The following is a 20,437-nucleotide window of genomic DNA, read 5'->3' as shown; positions in this document are numbered from 1 at the left end:
AGGAACCTAATACCTAGGTACTCAATGAGTTTATTGTTTTATTGTTTATTGTTCATTTATTTATAACATTTCTTAATATTCTAGTGCCTATACCTATAGGTATGCTTCGCACTTCACACAAAGAACATAAGCACTTTTTATCACATTAATGAAAATGTATTTTATATTATTTGGAACGAACCTTTAAAAGATATTGATTTGGTTTTGACAGATTCAAATGTTGCCACTGCATAGAATAATAAATCCCATCAAAAACAATACTTGTCAAAAAAACCAAGTCTCGTAAGTCGTAACTCAGTTGTTCTACGGTAAAAAGTTGTGAGATCCATGTAATACCATGTCTTATCCACGCACGCATCTCAATCTTAAAAATATTTAATGTTTTATATAAATATATTGACTCAGCCATCGTATGGAAACACGTGTTAATTAAATTATAATTACATTAAGAAAATTTGACTATAATTGCTAGCACTGGTAGCCTGATGTAATTTGTCCGTAGGTAGGTAATTCATCCTTTGCAGATTTAATTTGCTTGACGCGAATCTTTTGTTCGATTTGGTAGGGGCAGTACCGTGCGCCTATATTTACTTGGTGGGTTAGATATGTGATTATGAAATTATTTAAGCAGTTATGTAGTTACCTATCTAGAAAACTGGACCAAAATTGAAAAATTTTACTCGAGTTGGTGGGGGCACTACCGTGCCCCCAATTATTTTAGTTTTTCCTTGGTTCATACACCAAACACTACTTATATTCCAAATTTGAAGCTTCTAGGTCTGCTAGAAGTGCCTTAGAATTTTTATGATCGGTGAGTGAGTGAGTGAGTCAGTGACAAAATTAAGAAACTTTGACCCGTTATAATTCTTAAACTACTGGTTCAAATTGAATGAAATTTGAAATATACCGTGTCTTTACAATGCCTGCATGGTTTTGAAAATTCAGTCTTCTAGTTTTATCCACAACGAAGTTACAGGGGGTCGAAAATGGCCTGAATTGCTTCGAGAAAAGGATGGTACGGCCGTGCCGCTTTTTTTGCTCGACTTGGTGGGGGCACTACCGTGCCCCCAGATGGTACCTTTGAACATGAATCGAAATATTTTTCCTGCACTTTTGAAGATTAATAATAATAATAAATATTTTAAACCTAGTTATTTGTACTGAATTTATAAATTTGAGAAATAAAGCACTCATTTCACTCAATAACAGAATGATTTCATTGCCGTATTTGGACGATTTTCAGAACAGCTGGCCACACAGTAGTTTTTGTGCGGAATCGCACTCGCACTATGAAATCGCGAATATTGTTATAATTGTTTTATAAATAATTTACATGAATACACAACCACTAATCACAAAATGGGAACCCAAAAGCCTGGAGAGTGGGCTAATTCACTTATAGCCCGCTTTGAGGAGCAGGTAAACATAGTTTCATTCATATATTTATGTTTCCGCGGACCCACCCAGTTGGTGTTATTTTAATGATTATTTCCAAATCGTAGCCAAAACATGAGCTTTTAAAGCTCAAAATGGCATTAAAATATTATCATTAATTGACTCTAGGGGACTTATTTCGTATAAAATCGTAAATGTCGTATAATTACGCCTACGCAATTCTTTGGCCAGGACCGACTTGTATTGAAAAGCGCTGTTTCTAATAGGTTGCGTTAACTAAACAAATTGAATTTATGCCTAAAAGATGGCCTATATAGGGTGTTGCAAAAAGGGTATACTAAGCCGAAACCTACATGTGCAGCATGGTATATCTAAGCCCGAAACTGAAATCAGAATTTCAAAATTCCCGATTTTTTTTTACATTTTCCATAGAAACTTTGTTGGTCACGTTACTTTTTACTATGGAGAATGATATTTTACTTTCGCGAATTTTGAAATTCTGATTTCAGTTTCGGGCTTAGATATACCATGCTGCACATGTAGGTTTCGGCTTAGTATACCCTTTTTGCAACACCCTGTAGAAATAACATATATATAAACCAACAAACTTTTAAGTTAGAGCTTCATATAGTTCCATTCATGCCCTACCAGTCAGCTTAGAAACTTACACATACATATCTCTTAATTTATATAATTCATCATCATGATCATCATCACTACAAGTATCACAACCCATCATATCCCCACTGCTGCGGCATGGGTCTTCTTCCAATGAAGGAAGGGTATTTAATTTACAGTAATTAATTTATTAAAACTAAATTTATTAAAACCGAAACTCAAAAATAAACTCTTGCCAACTAATTAAAAACATATAATATAATTTAAGTTATTATATCAGTAAATACAATATACTTCATTTGCCTTTGTTCCCATCGAGTCACACATCAAACCTGTCACACTGTATACAGTTGGGAATTCTTCATGAAAAGTGTGCCATCTAGTCACAGTGTTACTCGATGGGAGTGTTACTCCTTGGGAATCTTTATTTCTGAATTCCAAACCAGAGTCTGTAACTGGATGGGAAAATGAACTAGAAAAGTCCCAACTGTTCTCCCGTTACTCGTTAAAGATCTACGCAGACCGGGACGTCATGGCAAGGGATTTTGCCGTGAGTCAGCGCACACCGGCTGCTTAGATACCGCGGCATACCAGCATTTTACCACGGCATGCCACGGCGTGCCGCGGCATTCCAGCACTTTGCCACGGCATGCTCCGGCATGCCCCGGGGTGCCGCGGCATGACAAAGCACGCCTCAGCGACTCCTGCTGCCTGCAGTCTTCAGTTGCGTTTGATTGAGTGTTGGTGTGCCTCAGTTTTACAATGGTAGATTGGGATTTAGTGTTGATATCGATTATTGCAGATGAAGAAGAAAGTGCACAGGCTAATAATAGGAATAGAAGAAGATTTTGGGTTGATAATTTATGGAAAGAAAGGGAATCAAAGGGTGAATTCGATAATTTATTTAATGACTTAAAATACGACGTGCAAAAATTTTATGACTATCATAGAATGGATTATGAGAAATTTCAAGCACTGTTGAATATATGTCGACCATATATCGAAAAACAGAGGACCAATTTTCGCAACCCCATTGAAGCCGATCAAAGATTATCCTTGTGTTTGAGGTGGGCAGTTAAATGATTGTATAAGAATTGTAGACACATAATAACGATTTTTATGTTTTTGCACTGATAAATCTTCTCACTGATAATTCCTGGATCTTTATTTCTTTTTACTTAATTTAGAGTACCTACTAGTTTAGATTAGTTTCGTATTCAGAAACTGCAGTTTTGTAGCCAGACCCTGAAGCAGCTTCATAGCTAGGGCCCGAGGCGGTTTCATAACCAGACCGTGAAGCAGGTTCATAGCCAGAACCTGAGGCGGTTCCAAAGCCAGACCCCGAAGCTGCTTCATAACCAGAGCCTGAGGCAGTTCCAAAGCCAGACCCCGAAGCTGCTTCATAACCGGAGCCTGAGGCGGTTCCAAAGTCAGACCCCGAAGCTGCTTCATAGCCAGATCTTGAGGTGGTTTCATAGCCAGATCTTGAGGTGGTTTCATAGCCAGATCCTGATACAGCTTCATAGCCCAAGCCTGCCGCGGTTCCACAGCCAGATCTTGAAGTAAAAGCGGTACGGCATGGTCGTTGATGTTGCAAATTGGTAGAGACATCTTCAGATGTTGGAGCTGGAGTTCCCTCTATGTAGTTTAATTCGGCGTCAGTTACCATATTAAATATTTGTCTCTTTATTCGGACCTGCTCTCTTTTTGGTAGCTTTTTTACTGTGGCAGCCATTGTTTGAAAGGGTTCCGCTCATCTCGCATAATCTTTATTGTCCAAAACTCATTTCGCATAACTCGTATGGTCTAAACTTTTTTGGCCGAACCATCACTTTGCCAAGACGTATGTGGCATAAGGCTCGTTTCGTCTAAAACTCTTTAGGCACAATCTTCAAACAACTAAGTTTCGTTTGCTCAAATTTATGTTCGTCTATACCTATGTATAATCTTGTTTCTCGTAATGTTATCTTAATAAATAATATATTAAGTATGTAGTAAATGTACAAGTGGTATTTTTCTCCTACATCCCGAAAATCACGATATTGTATGATCAAAAAATCGAAAGTTAACGACCAATATAATTATTACAAACCCCATGAGATCGAAACCTAAAAATAGGTGCGACGACGAGCAAAGCGTGGAGGAGCGTGTTAGATGCACATGTTCATCAAAACCAAAGCGGAGCGCAGCGAAGCGGAGCGGAGCGTTTTCCAAACAGTGGAAACAATACAAGGCACCAGTTTGCGCTATGTAGGGAGACGCTCCGTCAAAGTTAAAGCCAAACGAATATTATTTATTTGTATAAACCTAATAAACCTATGCCATAGCATTATTAGGCTATTCAAGATTTGGCCATACTATTATTAGGCTAAACAATGTTATGCGAAATAACTTTTTACTAAACGAGATTTATGCCATACGATTTTCGGCGTAACGAGACTTTGACCAAACGTTACTATGCAATACGAGATTAGGCAAATAAATCTTATGCCAAAAAAGGTAGAACCTGTTTGAAAGAACGAATCAATGGCGTCCACCTCCTTTTTCGATTCAATATATTTATTTAGTATTTCAGCAGTTGTTGTAGGTTCTGGTATTATTGAGGAATGCTGTGAATCATTGGTCATTCGCGAAACTGAACGTTCATCGCTATCAACGACAGCGGATTCTGCAAAAGAAGTCTGCGTATCCTCTGAAGAGGAGTCCAAATTCGAGGTTTGTTTTCTGTGCTGAATGAATTTTTTCAAAAACTCCAGCTCTTTTTCAAACTTGATAGGGCGTCGCTTTATGTACGGGTCACCACTCTTTGTTTTTCTGTTATTCAGAGCTTTCCTAAAATTATTACGTATATTACTCCATATTTTCTGACATTATTCACCTAAAACAAAACATAAGCAGGTAAAATGGTATAGAATCAGAATAAGTAGGTAATGGGAAAAGGCCTTAGATAGTGACTAGGTGACTAGGTTAGCACCAGCTATGTTTATGGGATTATATTGAGCTAATTTTTTTTCTAAGAAAAAATTACCACTGGCTTTACGGTGAAGGAAAATATCGTGAGGAATTCATAATTATATATAAATAAATATATCGTATTATTTAATTGACTTTGTTTAACTGTACCCTGTCTTTCACTCTGCCTCACTTATTACCCCTCTTTATATTATCTTTCAGATTTTTGATCACGGGAAGTAGCTTCAAGTCTCTAGGTTACAGCTATCGTATGGGGTTTAGTACAGTGCGCTCTATAGTACATGAAACTTGCCAAGTCATTTGGAATGTCCTAAGGCCTAGTGTTATGCCAAAACCAACAAGGGAAAAATGGACGCGAATCGCGATGGAATTTGATGAAAAATGGAATTTCCCGAACTGCATCGGTGCAATAGATGGTAAACATTTTAGGATAAGGGCACCTCGCAATAGTGGAAGTATCTACATGAACTATAAAAAGTTTTTTAGTATCGTGCTACTAGCGGTTGTGGATGCAAATTATAAATTTGTGATTGCAGATGTAGGATCATATGGACGAAATAGTGATGGAGGTATAATGCAAAACTCAATATTTGGAAAAAAATTGACTTCTAATGCCCTCAATATTCCCCCAAAAAAACGTTTACCGAGGACAGATCTTGAGTTGCCCTATGTTTTTATAGCAGACGAGGCTTTTCCGTTAACCACAAACATTATGAGACCATTTAGTAGCGACCGATTGACAAATGAAGCAATGAAAATATACAATTATCGTTTGAGTAGAGCCAGGCGTATCGTCGAAAATGCATTTGGTATACTTCAAGCACGTTTCGAATTATGTCAAAAAGGAATTCAGGTTCAACCAAAATATATTGATAATATCATTTTAGCATGTACTTGCTTACACAATTTCATCATAGGTGGTACAAGCACAGAAAGTCAAAGTATAGCAAGTGTAAGCATTAATTTAGAAAACGATAATAATATGAACAATGCATTAGATGGTACGACAGTACGGGAGATGTTTAAAGATTACTTTAACTCTGATGAGGGCTCGATTCCATGGCAAAACGATATTGTAAATAGACATTAATACCGTGTGAAGTATTAAAATATAGTTATATTGCAAAAATATTTACCTGTTTTATTCATTTCTGTCCCAATTATTCTCCACGCATTGTTCTTCATTTGAGTGTTCATATAATGTTTTTCTTGACATATTATATAAATAATCATAGGCTTGAACTAATGTTATTAATTTTTCCTCCATGTTGGAATAAAAAACGTAAAAAACTGGTCTCCGAAAAAAACACGTAGGTACACAGTCGTCAAAGACGCGGGCGCAAATGGGTGGTCAATGGTGTGCATTCCCCGCTTCTCTACCCCCACCGCCGCACCCCGCAGTATATTACTACGAGCGCTGGAGTCCGTGTCATGCCGTTGCCTACCGCAGTATGCCGCGGCATCCCCCCACGGGGGCCTGTGACGAGCGCCGGAGTCCGTGTCATGCCGTTGCCTACCGCAGTATGCCGCGGCATCCCGCCACGGGAGCCTGTGGCGTGTCTTTTCGATTAAATCGCTTTCAATGCCACGGCATCATTTTAAAGCATAACAATTTATGTCGTATTTCTGTAACAGTACGGTTGAATGTCCATTAGTAAAAATTAAAATCCCTTGCCATTCCGTCCCGGTCTGCGTAGGCCTTAAGATTTGTTCAGTGATGATGAATTTTGATGATGCCTAACCAGTGATAGGTACTGTGACTTATATTAGTATTTATTGTTACGTATTTTTTTATTTCGTTTCTTGAAAAAGTATGAAAATAGAAATAATTATTCCGAACAATCAAATAAGTTTTATTAAACTAGTTAACAATAAAATTATAAAATCAAAACCGAATTATAAAATCAAAACTTTTTTTTCTTTTTCACATTTCTATGAATGATTGATACTGGGTGGGTAGTACAGCAGTAGCCATAAAATAATAGAGAAAATGAAAACTTTCATTTCCCAAATTTTGCGTGGAGGTGACATTATGGCAGTTTGATATTATCGACTCATATCTGCTCTGCTCCACCATGAAGAAATAATTAGGTACTTCCATGGTACTTCTGAAGTACCTCAGATTAATGATGATCTGGCGCTTAAACCGCGGGCGCGCCTTGGACATAGACGGAAGATGCAGATGATCTTAAAATAATGGCAAAAAATTGGGGACCAACACCGATTCGGAAAACTTAAACTAGTTACATAACACTTAATATTACTATTTTGCATAACAGCCATGGGGTGATTCTCAAATGACGCGATTTAGGTATGTCCAAGCCATAAAATACATGAAATTGATAGTTTTATACCAGGATGTATTTTTTTTTAAATAATGTATCTTGTGACCGTTTTCATACATTAGTAATGTAATGCATAAATTTATAAAGAAAGCTACAATGATTTTTTAAAACTCAATATCATAAGTTCTTTGGCGCGTCCTTCACTTGATTTTATTTTTAGGTCAAGAAAAACTCACTTTTTAAAGTAAAATAAGCTTATGATTTATATGTTATCATTATAACAGATACTTATGGTAATTGTAAATTAGGTTTCTATTCACTCTTAGGTTTAGTTTTAAAAAATATAACGCATTCAATTTTGTCCGAGAAAAAAAACTAACTTCTTTGGCGTAACGATACCGTCTTCCTACTCTGCGTTTAAACGATCACCGGACATAATCACCATGCGTCCCTCACCATTCAGTCCCCCACTATCTTCGACCAGGAGCAGAGGAGCGTAAGTTTATGGAGTATGACGAAAAATTTTTTTTTTTTGCGCCATAACCGGTTTTGGTCAGGTACTAGCCTAATTTCTTCGATTGTTACATTCATGCTATTATTTGTTTTTGTTGCATACATATTTTTGTCCACGTATGTCTATTCAAACAGTATGCACGTGTCAATAAGAGGTTCCAATTGTACATCAGCTTTCTGTAAAAATAAATTTTAAGTGATGATTTCTAATTTCGTTGGCAATAATTTCTTTGGATTTCTTTGGCATTCTGCGCCAACGAAATTAGTTTTGATACAAAGAAATTAGTATTGAGTATGAAACACCATTAATAACGCTAACTTTATGCATTCAATGTCTATTATGGTTAATTCTCTCATCATCATCATCAGCCAATAATCATCCACTGGACATAGCCCTCTCCCAAGGAGCGCCACAACACTCGGTTCTCGGCCTTCCTCATCCAACTACTACCGGCTACCCGCCTAAGGTCGTCAGTCCAGCGGACAGGAGGGCGTCCCACGCTGCGGTTGCCTGTTCCTGGTCTCCACTCGAGAACTCGTCTACCCCAACGGTTATCGGTTCTTCGGCAGATATGACCAGCCCACTGCCACTTCTGGTTGCATATTTTGACAGCTATGTTGGTAACCTTAGTCCTCTGACGGATAACCTCATTTCTGATACGATCCATCAGAGAAACCCCAAGCATAACTAGAGAGTTATGCTTGGGGCTACTATGGAGAGCCATAGCACGCTGAGCGACTTTAAATCGGTGGACCAGTCCTACCGTCAGTGTCCACGTCTCAGCACCATACGTCATCACTAGCAGGACGCACTGGTTGAAGACTTTTGTCTTCAGGCTCTGAGCAATGGATGAGGAGAATATGTGACGAAGTTTCCCGAATGCAGCCCAACCCAGTTGGATGCGCCTTGCAGCCTCCTTGTCCAAGTTGCTTCTGCCTAGCCGAATAGTCTGCCCGAGGTAGACATATTCATGCACAACTTCGATTGTTGCCTCACCAACGATGACCGGCTCCGGTTTCATGTGAGCATTGTACATGGCTTTCGTCTTGGCCAAGTTCATACCGAGGCCTACACGTCGGGAAGCAGCATTTAGGCCACTTAGCATCCAGCTAAGTTCCTGCAGAGATTCTGCCATAATAACGATGTCGTCCGCGAAGCGGAGGTGTGACATGTACTCGCCATTTATACATATGCCATGTCCTTTCCAGTCCAACGTCTTAAAGACATCCAGTGAATTGGTGAACAGTTTCGGAGATATCACATCCCCCTGTCTCACTCCACAGGTCTTGTCTTGTGGTCCTGTACTTGGACAGTCATAGTAGCGGCATTGTACAGACATCTCAACACCTCGATATAGCGCCAGTCGATTTGGCATCTCTGCAAGGATTCCAAAACTGCTTAGGTCTCGATGTAGTCGAAGGCTTTTTCATAGTCCACAAAGGCTAGATACAGAGGCTGATTATACTCTTCGATCTTCTGTATAATCTACCTTACTGTGTGGATGTGGTCTATTGTACTAAAGCCTTTTTGAAACCCAGCCTGCCCCGGGTGCTGAAACTCGTCTAACTTTTGGGCAAGACCATTCGTGATAACCCTTGAGAACAGCTTGTATACATGGCTTAAAAGCGAGATCGGTCTATAGTTCCTCAGAAGGGTTTGGTCACCCTTCTGAAGAACTGTAGTCCTCTCTAGAAGCTGGTGTTGACAACTCCAATTTGGTGCAGTGTGGGACGAAGGGTCGACTTCACCAGACATCTCCTCTCCAGCTTGAAGTTGATGTTCAGAGTGCCTCGGAGAAGTCGGTGATCACTCCCAGTTTTAAACCTATTGATCACTGGGACATATCTGAAAATGTGCAGCTTGTCAGTCATAATGAAGTCTTTTTCGTTTTTCGTCCTACCATCGGGGCTTGCCCATGTCCACTTCCTCTGGGGCCGATTCTCAAAGAATGAATTCATCAGAAGGAAAGCCCCTCCCTTTCGACGAAGTCTACAAGCATTTGCCCTCTCTGGTTTCTGCTACCAAAGCCATCATGCCCTACCCTCGATTCGTCGCATTCTTGTACTCCCACTTTGGCGTTGAAGTCCCCCATCACAACGGTGTATTGGATCCTAGCAGTACACGTGATGCCCTAGAGATATCCTCGTATACTGCTTCGACTTCTGTGTCAGAGTGTGCCGAGGTTGGTGCATATAACTGTACGACCTTCAAGGAATACCTCTCGGTTAGTTTAAGTACTAGGTACGCTACCCGATTTGACACACTGCTTATCTCCACTACGTTACGAGGAATCCTACGCCACCTTGGGACAGTTGGTCGCCCTCGTGATGGTAGAACATGTGGCCGGACTCCAGGGACATCGTGTCCTCGTCCTCTTTACACTTTTTTATACCGGTGACGCTGCTGCCCATCGCCGGCCTATGGGATTTAGAGTAGCTGTTTTTGGATGGTTATACTGCCATCATCCGGTCGCCAGAGCCTCGTCTGTTAGCAGAGTGCACCACGGGCAGGTGAGGTTGGCAATTGGTTCATTCGGATGTTTAGAACCCTTGCACCTTTACGTGATCAGGTAATTATGTTAAAAACAAATAAAGATATGCGTGATTTTTAGTTTTATTGTGTATTTTTTGCAATCTACGTATAAAACTAATTTCTTAAAAATAATTTCTAATTTCTTTGTTCTTAAAACTAACTTCTTTGGGACCTTTTATAATTTCTTTGGTGTGTTTTCTAATTTCATTGGTGCTAATCTAATTTCGTTGGCCCAAAATTGTTTAAAATCGCTGTAACTTTGAATCGGCTCGATAGATTTCAGGGCCAATAAGAGATAACTAAAGAGGTCTAAACCCTCTACAATATGTGGGGTATAATATTCAAACAACATGAAAAAAAAAATGCGCCAAAGAAATTATGCTTTTGGAGCCATTTTGTGAGAATCACCCCATGTAGTAGTTATAAGTTATCGCATATGGTGGAATTCAGATCCATTGGACTCTTGTATTGGCTCAAAAGACTTGAGTTTTCACTATCGCCATCTACCTTAATCTCTTATTCCCTCCATCCAAAGGTTGTCTGGCAGAGATCGCTTTTAGTGATAAGACCGCTTTTAGTACCCTAATTAAGTTCATCATCATTAGGCTATAGCAGTCCACTGCTGGACGTAGGCCTCTCCCAAAGCACGCCACTAGATGCGATATTTAGCTTTCCGCATCCAAATTAAGTTACAACTTGTGTATTTTATTAATCTTTTTGGGTGTACAAATAAAGTGTATGTATTCTATTCTATTCTATAATCGGTTTTGTCTATGGTGGAAAATCCCAAGAAGTTACTGTGACTTGTTGGGAATTTTCATTTTTATAATCCCAACTAGTTACAGTGTTACAGTTGTATGTGACACGTTGGGAATGAAGGAAAAAGGTGTTTCAACGAGTAACAGAGTGTGGACTGATGGGAATTTTGAACATAAAATTCCCAACGAGTAACAGTGTGACTGGTTGAGGTGTGACTGGCTGGGAACAAAGGTTCATTTGCACCAAATAATAATTAGGTACCTACATTACAATAATTAAAATAAAATAGTATAAAAAGGCGGCCTTGTTGCTTATAGCAATGTCTACCAAAGAACCTTTAAATAAAGGCAGTCACTCTAAAACCCCTAATTGCATTTATATTGACGGTTGACTGGTGTAGTGGTTAGTGACCGTGACTGCTGAGCCGAAGGTCCCGGGTTCGATTCCCGGCTGCGGCAGATATTTGTTTAAAGACAGATATTTGTACTCGGGTCTTGGGTGTGATATTTATATTTAATATGTATCTATGTATTTGTGTAAATATATCAGCTGTCTGATACCCATAACACAGGCTCTGCCTAGCTTGGGGTCGGATGGCTGTGTGTGAGATGTCCCCACATATTTATTTATTATTTATACAACATCACTATTGTCCTCCGCAGCTGCCGTACAAGACGGGGGCTCAGAACCTGCACTCGCGCATCAACGAGGAGCAGTGCAAGGCGTGTCTCGTGCAGATCAGCCGCCACCGCTTCTCCCTCGTCATCGCCGGCCTCACCAAGATACTGCAGAGAGTTAGCGAGCTTGTGAGTAGATTTTGAACTATACTATTGTATTTTTATAAACAACTAGCATTTCTTTACAAAAGCTGTTACCAGTCATTTTAAAATAAAAAGTTAGATGATAATTTTATTTATAGAAGTTAGTGAACTTGGTGTTTCAAATAAAACTATCATGTTTGTTACAAAAAACATGTTTACTACCAGCTACAATGTACCCAAAAAATCTCCTAGAAGAATTTGTGCTTTCAGTATAAGACACTAAAAAACTTTATATAATACAAACAGTTGTTTTTTTAAAATTGTAATATTTGTTCTGCTTTACAGTACTTATAGTCCCGTCAAGGAATGAGGTGTAGAGTGCGTGAGCAGGTAACTAAGCGATTCCTTCAGAAACTTGTTCAGGGGGCTTAGGTTGTTAACATACCAAAAGTCCTGACTCCTAGGTGATGAGCGGTGGGAAGGAGGGGGGATAAAGGTACGAATTTTTGGTTTTTAGCTTATATCTCGAAAACGGTGCATCGGAGAGAAATATTTTCAACAAATGAAATGGAGCTCTTCTAAAACTTTTATATCATATGTTTTTTTCTAATTCCTAAAGAAAAAGTTGAAATTTACAATAAAAATTCATTCATGTCAAAACATTGCATCATATTGTCTAAAGTAGTCTAAACCTATTCATAAACAAATAAAATGAAGAGGAAAGAAGTTGTAGATTTTTTAATTCCTTTTTAGAATATATATGCATATGCTGGAAAATGTCCAACCCACCTAAAGTTACAGCTACACTCACGGGCAATGAAAAGGTTCCATTGAGAAAAGCAACAAATTACTTCTAAACGGAAAAGGCTAACTTAATGACGTCTTCTGCAACATTGAAGTACATTGAACAGAGCCTCAGGATATTACCAACTAAAAATGGTAATATTTTGATCCAATTGTAAATAAAATATTTGAAAAAAATGGGGTCGTTTGATGTCGGAATTTTGTGAGTGGAACTTTTTTATTGCCCGGGAGTGTATTTTAAACTTGCATTATGCTAAATTCACTGACATAGCTCAGCGAGTTAGTAAGCTTTAGGGCCTGTTTCACAATGTTTGGTTAGTGACAACCTGTCGGATAAAATACATGCTGTCACTGTCAAAAAAGTAATAAAAAACAGTGACAGCATGTATTTTATCTCACAGGTAGCCACTAACCAGACATTGTGAAACAGGGCCTAAGTGTAAGTAAAATAGCTGTAACTTTAGGTGGATTGGACATTAACCAGCATATCTATATATATTCTAAAAGGGAATTTAAAAATCTACAACTTCTTTCCTATTCATTTATTCATTTATGAATAGGTCTAGACAATATGATGCAATGTTTATGAATGTTTTGACATGAATAATTTTTTCTTGTAAATTTCAACTTTTTCCGAGGGTATAGCTCGAAAACGGTTTGGAATAAGAAAAAAACATATGATATAAAAGTTTTAGATAATTTTAAGAGCTACATTTCATTAGTTGAAAATATTTCTCTCTGATGCACCGTTTTCGAGATATAAGCTAAAAACCAAAAATTCGTAACCTTTATCTCCCCCTCCTTCCCCCCGCTCATCACCTAGGAGTCAGGACTTTTGGTATGTTAACAACCTAAGCCCCCTGTACAGTACAAGTTTCTGAAGGAATCGCTTAGTTACCTGCTCACGCACTCTACACCTCATTTTTAGTCATTTATTGACTGGACTATTAAGTTGTTGTTCAGAAAAATAAACTTTCTAATCTCTTCTTTTTCTACTTTCCAAACCTATTTTTTGTGCCAACTAAAGAGATACCTATTTCCTCCACAGTACCAACCTACCCTAACAGGTGGTTTCAACCGGCCTCAAACAGACCTAGAGAAGGGCTACCACGACAGTCTAGTAATAGTCCTAGATACTCTGGAGATATGCCTCAGCTCGCAGCCCAAAGACACAACCAAGTATGATGAGGCCATGAATGTGAAGATTTTACTGAGGGAGGTGTGCCAGTTTATCGGTGAGTTTGTTCAGTTTGATCAGTGTGCTGAGTTTTGTTACTTTATGGGCACTGCATTGTTGCAGACACATCATGTGATCTGTATTTTGGGTTTAGTTCTTATTGCATATAAAAATTGTGGACATTTTAAAAAAGCTATTTTTAGTCAGTAGAAGAATGAAAATTGCATTTTTTCACGTTAATTAATTTTCTATCATTTCTTTACTATAGTTTCACTACAAATGCTACTTTTTATATAATGAAACATTATGTATCAGTTTATATTTTTTAATCAGCTATTTTCGTAAGTAAATAAAAAATATGTTTTCAGATTTAAGAAACGAAAACCCCAATGTGAACAATACGCTTCTGAAGCAACTATCAAGCAAAGTGCTTTTTGCACTAAGTCTGAACTTCTTCAATGCAGTCTTCAACAGAATTAGTGCCAGATTACAGGTGATTTCCGTTTATTTTTTGTACTCTATAATAGTGATAAAATTGCCTAAAAACATACCTTCTCTGAAGGGCTAGCACAGGGCACATTTAAAACGTGACAAAAGTTTGGCATCGCGCTCACTCACATCGCGCGGCCTCAAGAGCGAGCGCGACGGAAAACTTTTGTCACATCTTTATTGCGCCCCGTGCTAGCCCTTCAGATCATGAATATCTTATACAGTTGTATAAAATAGTACAAAGGTTAATAAGTAGCATAATAGGTACAGAGTTTCTGATTCTAATATACTAACATTTTACTCCGTATACACTTTGGTACCTTACGAACAGCCTTTGAAGTAATTTAGTATCGAAAGAATTTATCATATAAAAGACAACATACAAAAAAGAAACCTATGTATTATTGTCTGACTTTCTTACAATATTTTACAGGAACTTTCATCGAGCTCCGAAGAAAACCCCGATTATACAGACATAGAGTTAATACAACACATTAATGTGGACCTACTACGGCTTATAAGGCTATTGACAGGTATGATATTCGCTGATGGTGACTGCATTTGGAAAGCCGAGGACTGAGTTTAGTGTTGATCCTTGGGAGAGGCAGCCCAACAGTGGATGATATGACAATTATAAATGTAATATGTGCTGAAATGAAATTTGAAATTTTAATTGTTTTTTCTTTTAATGACAGAGTCAAACCAGAAGTTTAAATTGTTAAGGAAGTCAGCGCACATAGTGCTAGTGTCGTCCCTCGAGACAGCGATATGGAACTGGATGGACACCTATCCCCAGGTAAGAAACTTATCACTAGAGTCCAAAAACGCTAACTTTCTAACAGAAGTAAGTGCTTCAAAATAAGTTTGTATTAGAGGGAGACAGCAACAGTTTTATTCTTCTGATATTATTTATCTGTAAATCTGTAGATGTAGATGTCATGTGGCATCCCAGAGGTGCAGAGGTTCCACTAATGTCCGCCACTTTAGCCTATGTACGGCTGCACTTTTGGTCTCCCTTTCGCTTAGTCAAAACTAAAATTTATTTGACCGTTGACAAATCAGCCCTAAATCGAACAAGTACAGTTCCCCAAAATTGATAATGCACATAGGAATCTTCGTCATTGTTCGGCAACGGTCGTATTCCCGAGCGTTAGAAAACTATATTATGTATTTAGAGTGGTTAAGTGCATTTTCTTCATGAAATTTTAGTAGAATTATGTAATTGGTGCTAAAAGAGATAATTGATTTATCAGTAACGAAATTTGATTCGATAATTCATAATATTCCATAATATTAAAATTTACTTCGAAAATGTTGCAGTAGGTACTTTTCAAGTGTCTTACTGAAGCTGATGTAAAGATGGATGAAAGAAGGTTTGAATAACACAAGGTTTTTATATTATAAGGAGACATGGATTTCAAACACAGGTTTATATTAAAATTTTTAAATCTCAGTTCAAAAGTATTTACAGCACTGATTATTTCACATTAATAAAAATGTTTACATTAAAATCTCAGTTCAAAAGTATTTACGGCGCTGATCATTCACAATAATATTACAATTACAAACTTGGTCTTTTGGGTGTGGCTTTATTGGCAAAGTGAAGTCTATCAATGTGACGTATATTTTATTCTTAAATGTGCCTCATAATATGGCATCGTCAAAAATAATTAAAGTTGAAATTAAATTCACATTTGAAAAAAATAACAAGAACGATGTGTAATTGCAGCTCTTTATAATTCCACAAAAGTAATACTGATCTTGACCTTGAGACCCTTGACTGATCGGTGACATCCACCGACCGCCCAAATTGTTTTCGATTATGTGTCACATGATATTGACTACTATTTCTTTCGAACAAGGATCAAAATGCAAGTGGCTCTTACGATTCAATGATTCGGGTGTTACCGGGAATACGACAGTTTGCGAAGATTTGCATGCGCATTATTAATATGGGAGAACTGTACAATGTTTTATTTATCTATTAATCTGTCTAAAACAATTATTTTCAGGAATTCGCAGAAGTGCAATCACGGCCTAACGACGAGCTGTCCAAATGTTGCGACACGTTGTTCGACATTTTACAAGACAGTTTCTCCGACAACAAGAAGTCGAGAGTCTGCGTGTGGCCTCTACAAATCATGCTTCTTGTGTTGAACCCCGTAAGTGTATCTTGAACCTTATAATCATAGTATATAATATATAGGCGATAATTATATAGGTATCTCAGCTACCTCTAATTCTATTTCTATTTTTTTATAACTCTCTTCCATCCAAAGGTTGTCTGGTAGAGATTGCTATAAGCAATAAAGCCGCCTTTTTGTACTGTTTTTATTTTTAAGTCTTTATTTTGTATGTTGTTCTATTTTGGTGCAAATAAAGAGTATTGTATTGTATTGTATTGTATCTCTTTTCAGCTGAGATGATTCCTGTGATAGTTTGTATTAATATTTTTTTCCGATTTACGTAACAACAACACAGTTGTAAAGTCTATTCATTCATTTCATAGGATACGTTTAATAAGTTTAAAGCGTCCGTAGTCGAGCGGGCCTCAGTGATCGTAACTGATCGCTGAGGTTAAGCAACAACTGACACGGTCAGCCATTGGATGGACCAATTTCAAGTGGTGCTTTTCTGGACGCTTCCGTGCTTCGGACGGCACGTTAAACCGTGGGTCCCGGTTGCTGCTTCGGCAGCAGTCGTTAAGCCTAGTCAGAGGCCTTCGGGCGGCTTGAAAACATCTGACAGTCGGGTTGCCCACTTACCCGATAACTCTCAGCACAAGCTTGCTTGGCCAGCGTGGTGGACTAGGCCTAATCCCTTCCTTCATTGGAAGGAGACCCGTGCCCCAGCAGTGGGGACGTAATGGGTCGTGATGATGATGAATAAGTTTAATTTCAATATGGGATATCTGTACAAGCGTAAAACTCAAAACACCCCCATATTGTCACAGGAATCACCTTAGCTGAAAAGATAAAAAAAAACTTTCTTTATTATTTTATTTTTTTCTCTCCGAATCTGTATGGTTCCTGTTATACTGTGACCATTACTTATCTGCTCTCCCTGTGTAATGCGAGCGGCGAGACAGCGAGACGGGGGGAATCGACTACTGTCCTCTGTCACGTCTCTATCTCTGTCTCTGTCACGCTTGTGGTGGCCTCGCCCCGCGCCCCGCCTCAGGGAGTTTAATATATTTATCAATAACACTGCCTTATTCTTTCACCACCTAGAGTGTCCTGGAAGAGATAGTGAACGCGGACACGGGCGCGCCGTGCAGCCCGCGCCACACCAAGAAGAAACACTTCATCGACTCCGTCAAGAGGGGGCTCAGTAAGTAGTGTAGAACCTTTGACCCCTAGGCACGATACCCACTATTCAGTGCGATATACACGGTGTTACAAAAAGGGTACACTAAGCCGAAAAGTGATGTGGTGATTCAAGGGGTCATTCTGAACAACGTTTGTTCTATGAGCTTTGGATATTCGCGAAAAAACCCCTCAGTCACCCCCTTTCGGACTAATATACCCTTTTTGAAACCCCTGTATAATAGATACAAGCGGCTAATTAATTCTTACATCCGATTAAGCTCAGCTTATACTGAACCACTTACAAAACCGCCTGGCACTCGGAGAAATAACGAGAGAGTCCCTACGATCTACTGTACTCGGAAAAACGTTCTTGCAAGCTGAATGAATGACAGTTGAATGAGTGAAGTGAAATCAAGGACTTCAAAAGTTCAAGAGTGTGATTGCGATTGGCCAAGTCAAACGTTCAGCAGTGGTTAATAATTGACACATCGATAACAAACGCCTTAAAAAAAACTCACTTTACTATAACTCCCAATAATTAATTTTCATGTGCATTTTTTTGTTTTGGTTGCGTAATCTTATAAGTTTTTACTATTGCTTCAGAATTGCTCCCAATGACGCTTTGATAAAATCGTATAATATACACCCCCCTTTTACCCCCCAGGCCCCCAAAACAACTCCAAACAGATGACGGAAGCGGCAGTGGTGACGTGCGTCAAGCTGTGCAAGGCGTCCACGTACATCAACATTAATGACGCGACGAACCGAGCGTTCGTGCTCGTCAAGTCCGTTATTAACGATCTTAAGGTGCGTGTATACTTTAGAATTGCCACTTTTCTGTCATTTGTAGACTACGACTAGCTGTTCCCGCGAGGTTCGCTTCGCCTTAAAAAAGCCTTTGGTAATACCACTATAAAAATAGCCTATGTCAGCTATCTTCATACCAAATTTCGTTAAAATCGGTTCAGTACAGCCATAAGAAATAATAAACAGACACACATATCACAAACTTTCGCAGTTATAATATTAGTATGAGGTGCTTCATCATTTGGCATCTTTATTCACACATGCTTTCTTCCCGCAGTCGCTCCTCTTCAACCCGGCCAAGTGCTACATGCGAGGAAACGTGATCTCCGGCTACTCGGAGCTGGAGCTGATGACGGACTGCTTCGTGGCGCTGTTCCGCATCATGCCGCACAACAACGACGCGCTCAAAGTGTGTCTCAACCTCAACATCAACATCTCGTACCACTATGTGTGCGTCAACTCGCTCTCCCGGTGAGTTGTGCGACAAAAGACACATTTAGACACATTTAGACATATTTGACTATGACATTGATCGTTGAGTCATCGCTGATCTCCGGCTACTCGGAGCTGGAGCTGATGACGGACTGCTTCGTGGCGCTGTTCCGCATCATGCCGCACAACAACGACGCGCTCAAAGTGTGTCTCAACCTCAACATCAACATCTCGTACCACTATGTGTGCGTCAACTCGCTATCTAGGTGAGTTATAGAAGAAAAATCTAGGTTTATTCGCACTACACATCATTATTATGTATTTACATAGAATCACACTAATGATGTTTAGTGATATCGATGATAGATCGATAAATATCGATGAGTCAATGACAATATGAAAAAGACACATTTTAAAATTCAATTATAGAAATATTTGACATTCATCATTGTCTCAAGTCTAATAATCCGAACTAGGTCAGCGTGGTGGACTAGTCCTAAACCCTTCCGTGAATTGGAAAGTTACCCGAGCCCCAGCAGTGGGGACGTGATGGGCGTGATGTTGATAAAATGAAAATGAGTGTCCAAATGAACTGTATATAATTATAATTATAATACCTCATTTACATTCAGCCCCTACCGGTGTCAAATTTTGCTGCAGTAGGGTCGAGAGGTCCTTCGACTTCCGCACTAAAAGCACTAAGCTAACTTCCTCCAGTGTTTTGCTACTCTTATTGCGAGATCATTGGCCTTCATCAGGTCTCCTTGACTGCACTTTGGGGCATTAGGACACTCTATAAGATGTGACATAGTCTGGAGGCTTCCGCAACTGCATAGAGTGCTGGCATTGGCTGGGAGCATATCCCATCGCCTTAAATTGTCCTTCGTCCGGGCAACGCCAGCCCAGGTTTAGTGTTTTCCATACAGACCACTCTTCACCCCCTCCAGCAGCAGCTGAATGTAAATGCGGCATGAGAATTCAATTGAATGGTTTTCCACAGAATAATCAAGCAGCCTCGCCTGCCGTGGTGGCCTCAGATAGAGCTGCTGTACTCGAGGGCGGCAGAACTGAGGGCAATGTTCACCGACACACTCAACAAGGCCACACAGGTACTCCTTTATGCAACAGAAACACCCTGTATAATATACTTTAGAAATGGATTTTTCGAAATAATTCGTCACAGTTTCTGAATTGTACAGTCAGCGTTATAAGTAGTATACGTCTTTACTTTGTCAGACGTACAAACCACCTTTTATTCAATCAAACATTATTACTGATAGTTAGGTAGTTTGACAAGGTATAAAATTGTATAAGTTATACTGTACATAAACCTCTTCTTCAAACACAGTCAACCGTGAAGATAATGGCATAACCCTCAGCCATATCTCTTGCTGTATATAATCTACGATAGTACGCTTCCTGTTTTCCCTTTTAACAATACTCAAGTAACAGTAATCGCTCAAGCACTGTAGCTGAAAAGTTTATTTTAATCTATTTGTGTTTATTCGATCTGTACGCCTATCACAGAATTCGATACTATTTTCGATACAAACATATATTATGGAACGAACAAATGTCACTTT

The 20,437-nt window shown here is 39.0% G+C and overlaps 1 protein-coding gene across 1 annotated transcript in view; it reads left to right on the top strand.

Moving 5' to 3' along the window:
- Positions 1 to 1,276: 1,276 nt before the first annotated feature.
- Positions 1,277 to 20,437, top strand: part of LOC105382399 (neurofibromin) — a 64,418-nt gene continuing 45,257 nt past the window's right edge. Inside the window, exons 1-11 of the mRNA XM_048631901.1 lie at positions 1,277 to 1,419; positions 11,739 to 11,882; positions 13,690 to 13,876; positions 14,187 to 14,311; positions 14,741 to 14,840; positions 15,003 to 15,103; positions 16,320 to 16,469; positions 17,538 to 17,637; positions 18,280 to 18,422; positions 18,700 to 18,893; positions 19,855 to 19,963. Coding sequence (XP_048487858.1) covers positions 1,360 to 1,419; positions 11,739 to 11,882; positions 13,690 to 13,876; positions 14,187 to 14,311; positions 14,741 to 14,840; positions 15,003 to 15,103; positions 16,320 to 16,469; positions 17,538 to 17,637; positions 18,280 to 18,422; positions 18,700 to 18,893; positions 19,855 to 19,963 — 1,413 coding nt within the window. The 5' untranslated portion in view covers positions 1,277 to 1,359. The remainder of the gene's footprint in view (positions 1,420 to 11,738; positions 11,883 to 13,689; positions 13,877 to 14,186; positions 14,312 to 14,740; positions 14,841 to 15,002; positions 15,104 to 16,319; positions 16,470 to 17,537; positions 17,638 to 18,279; positions 18,423 to 18,699; positions 18,894 to 19,854; positions 19,964 to 20,437) is intronic.

The sequence above is a fragment of the Plutella xylostella genome, chromosome 30, assembly GCF_932276165.1.
Source record: "Plutella xylostella chromosome 30, ilPluXylo3.1, whole genome shotgun sequence".
In the NCBI taxonomy this organism is placed as follows: Eukaryota; Metazoa; Arthropoda; class Insecta; order Lepidoptera; family Plutellidae; genus Plutella; species Plutella xylostella.
This window is presented reverse-complemented; position numbering and strand designations above follow the sequence as displayed.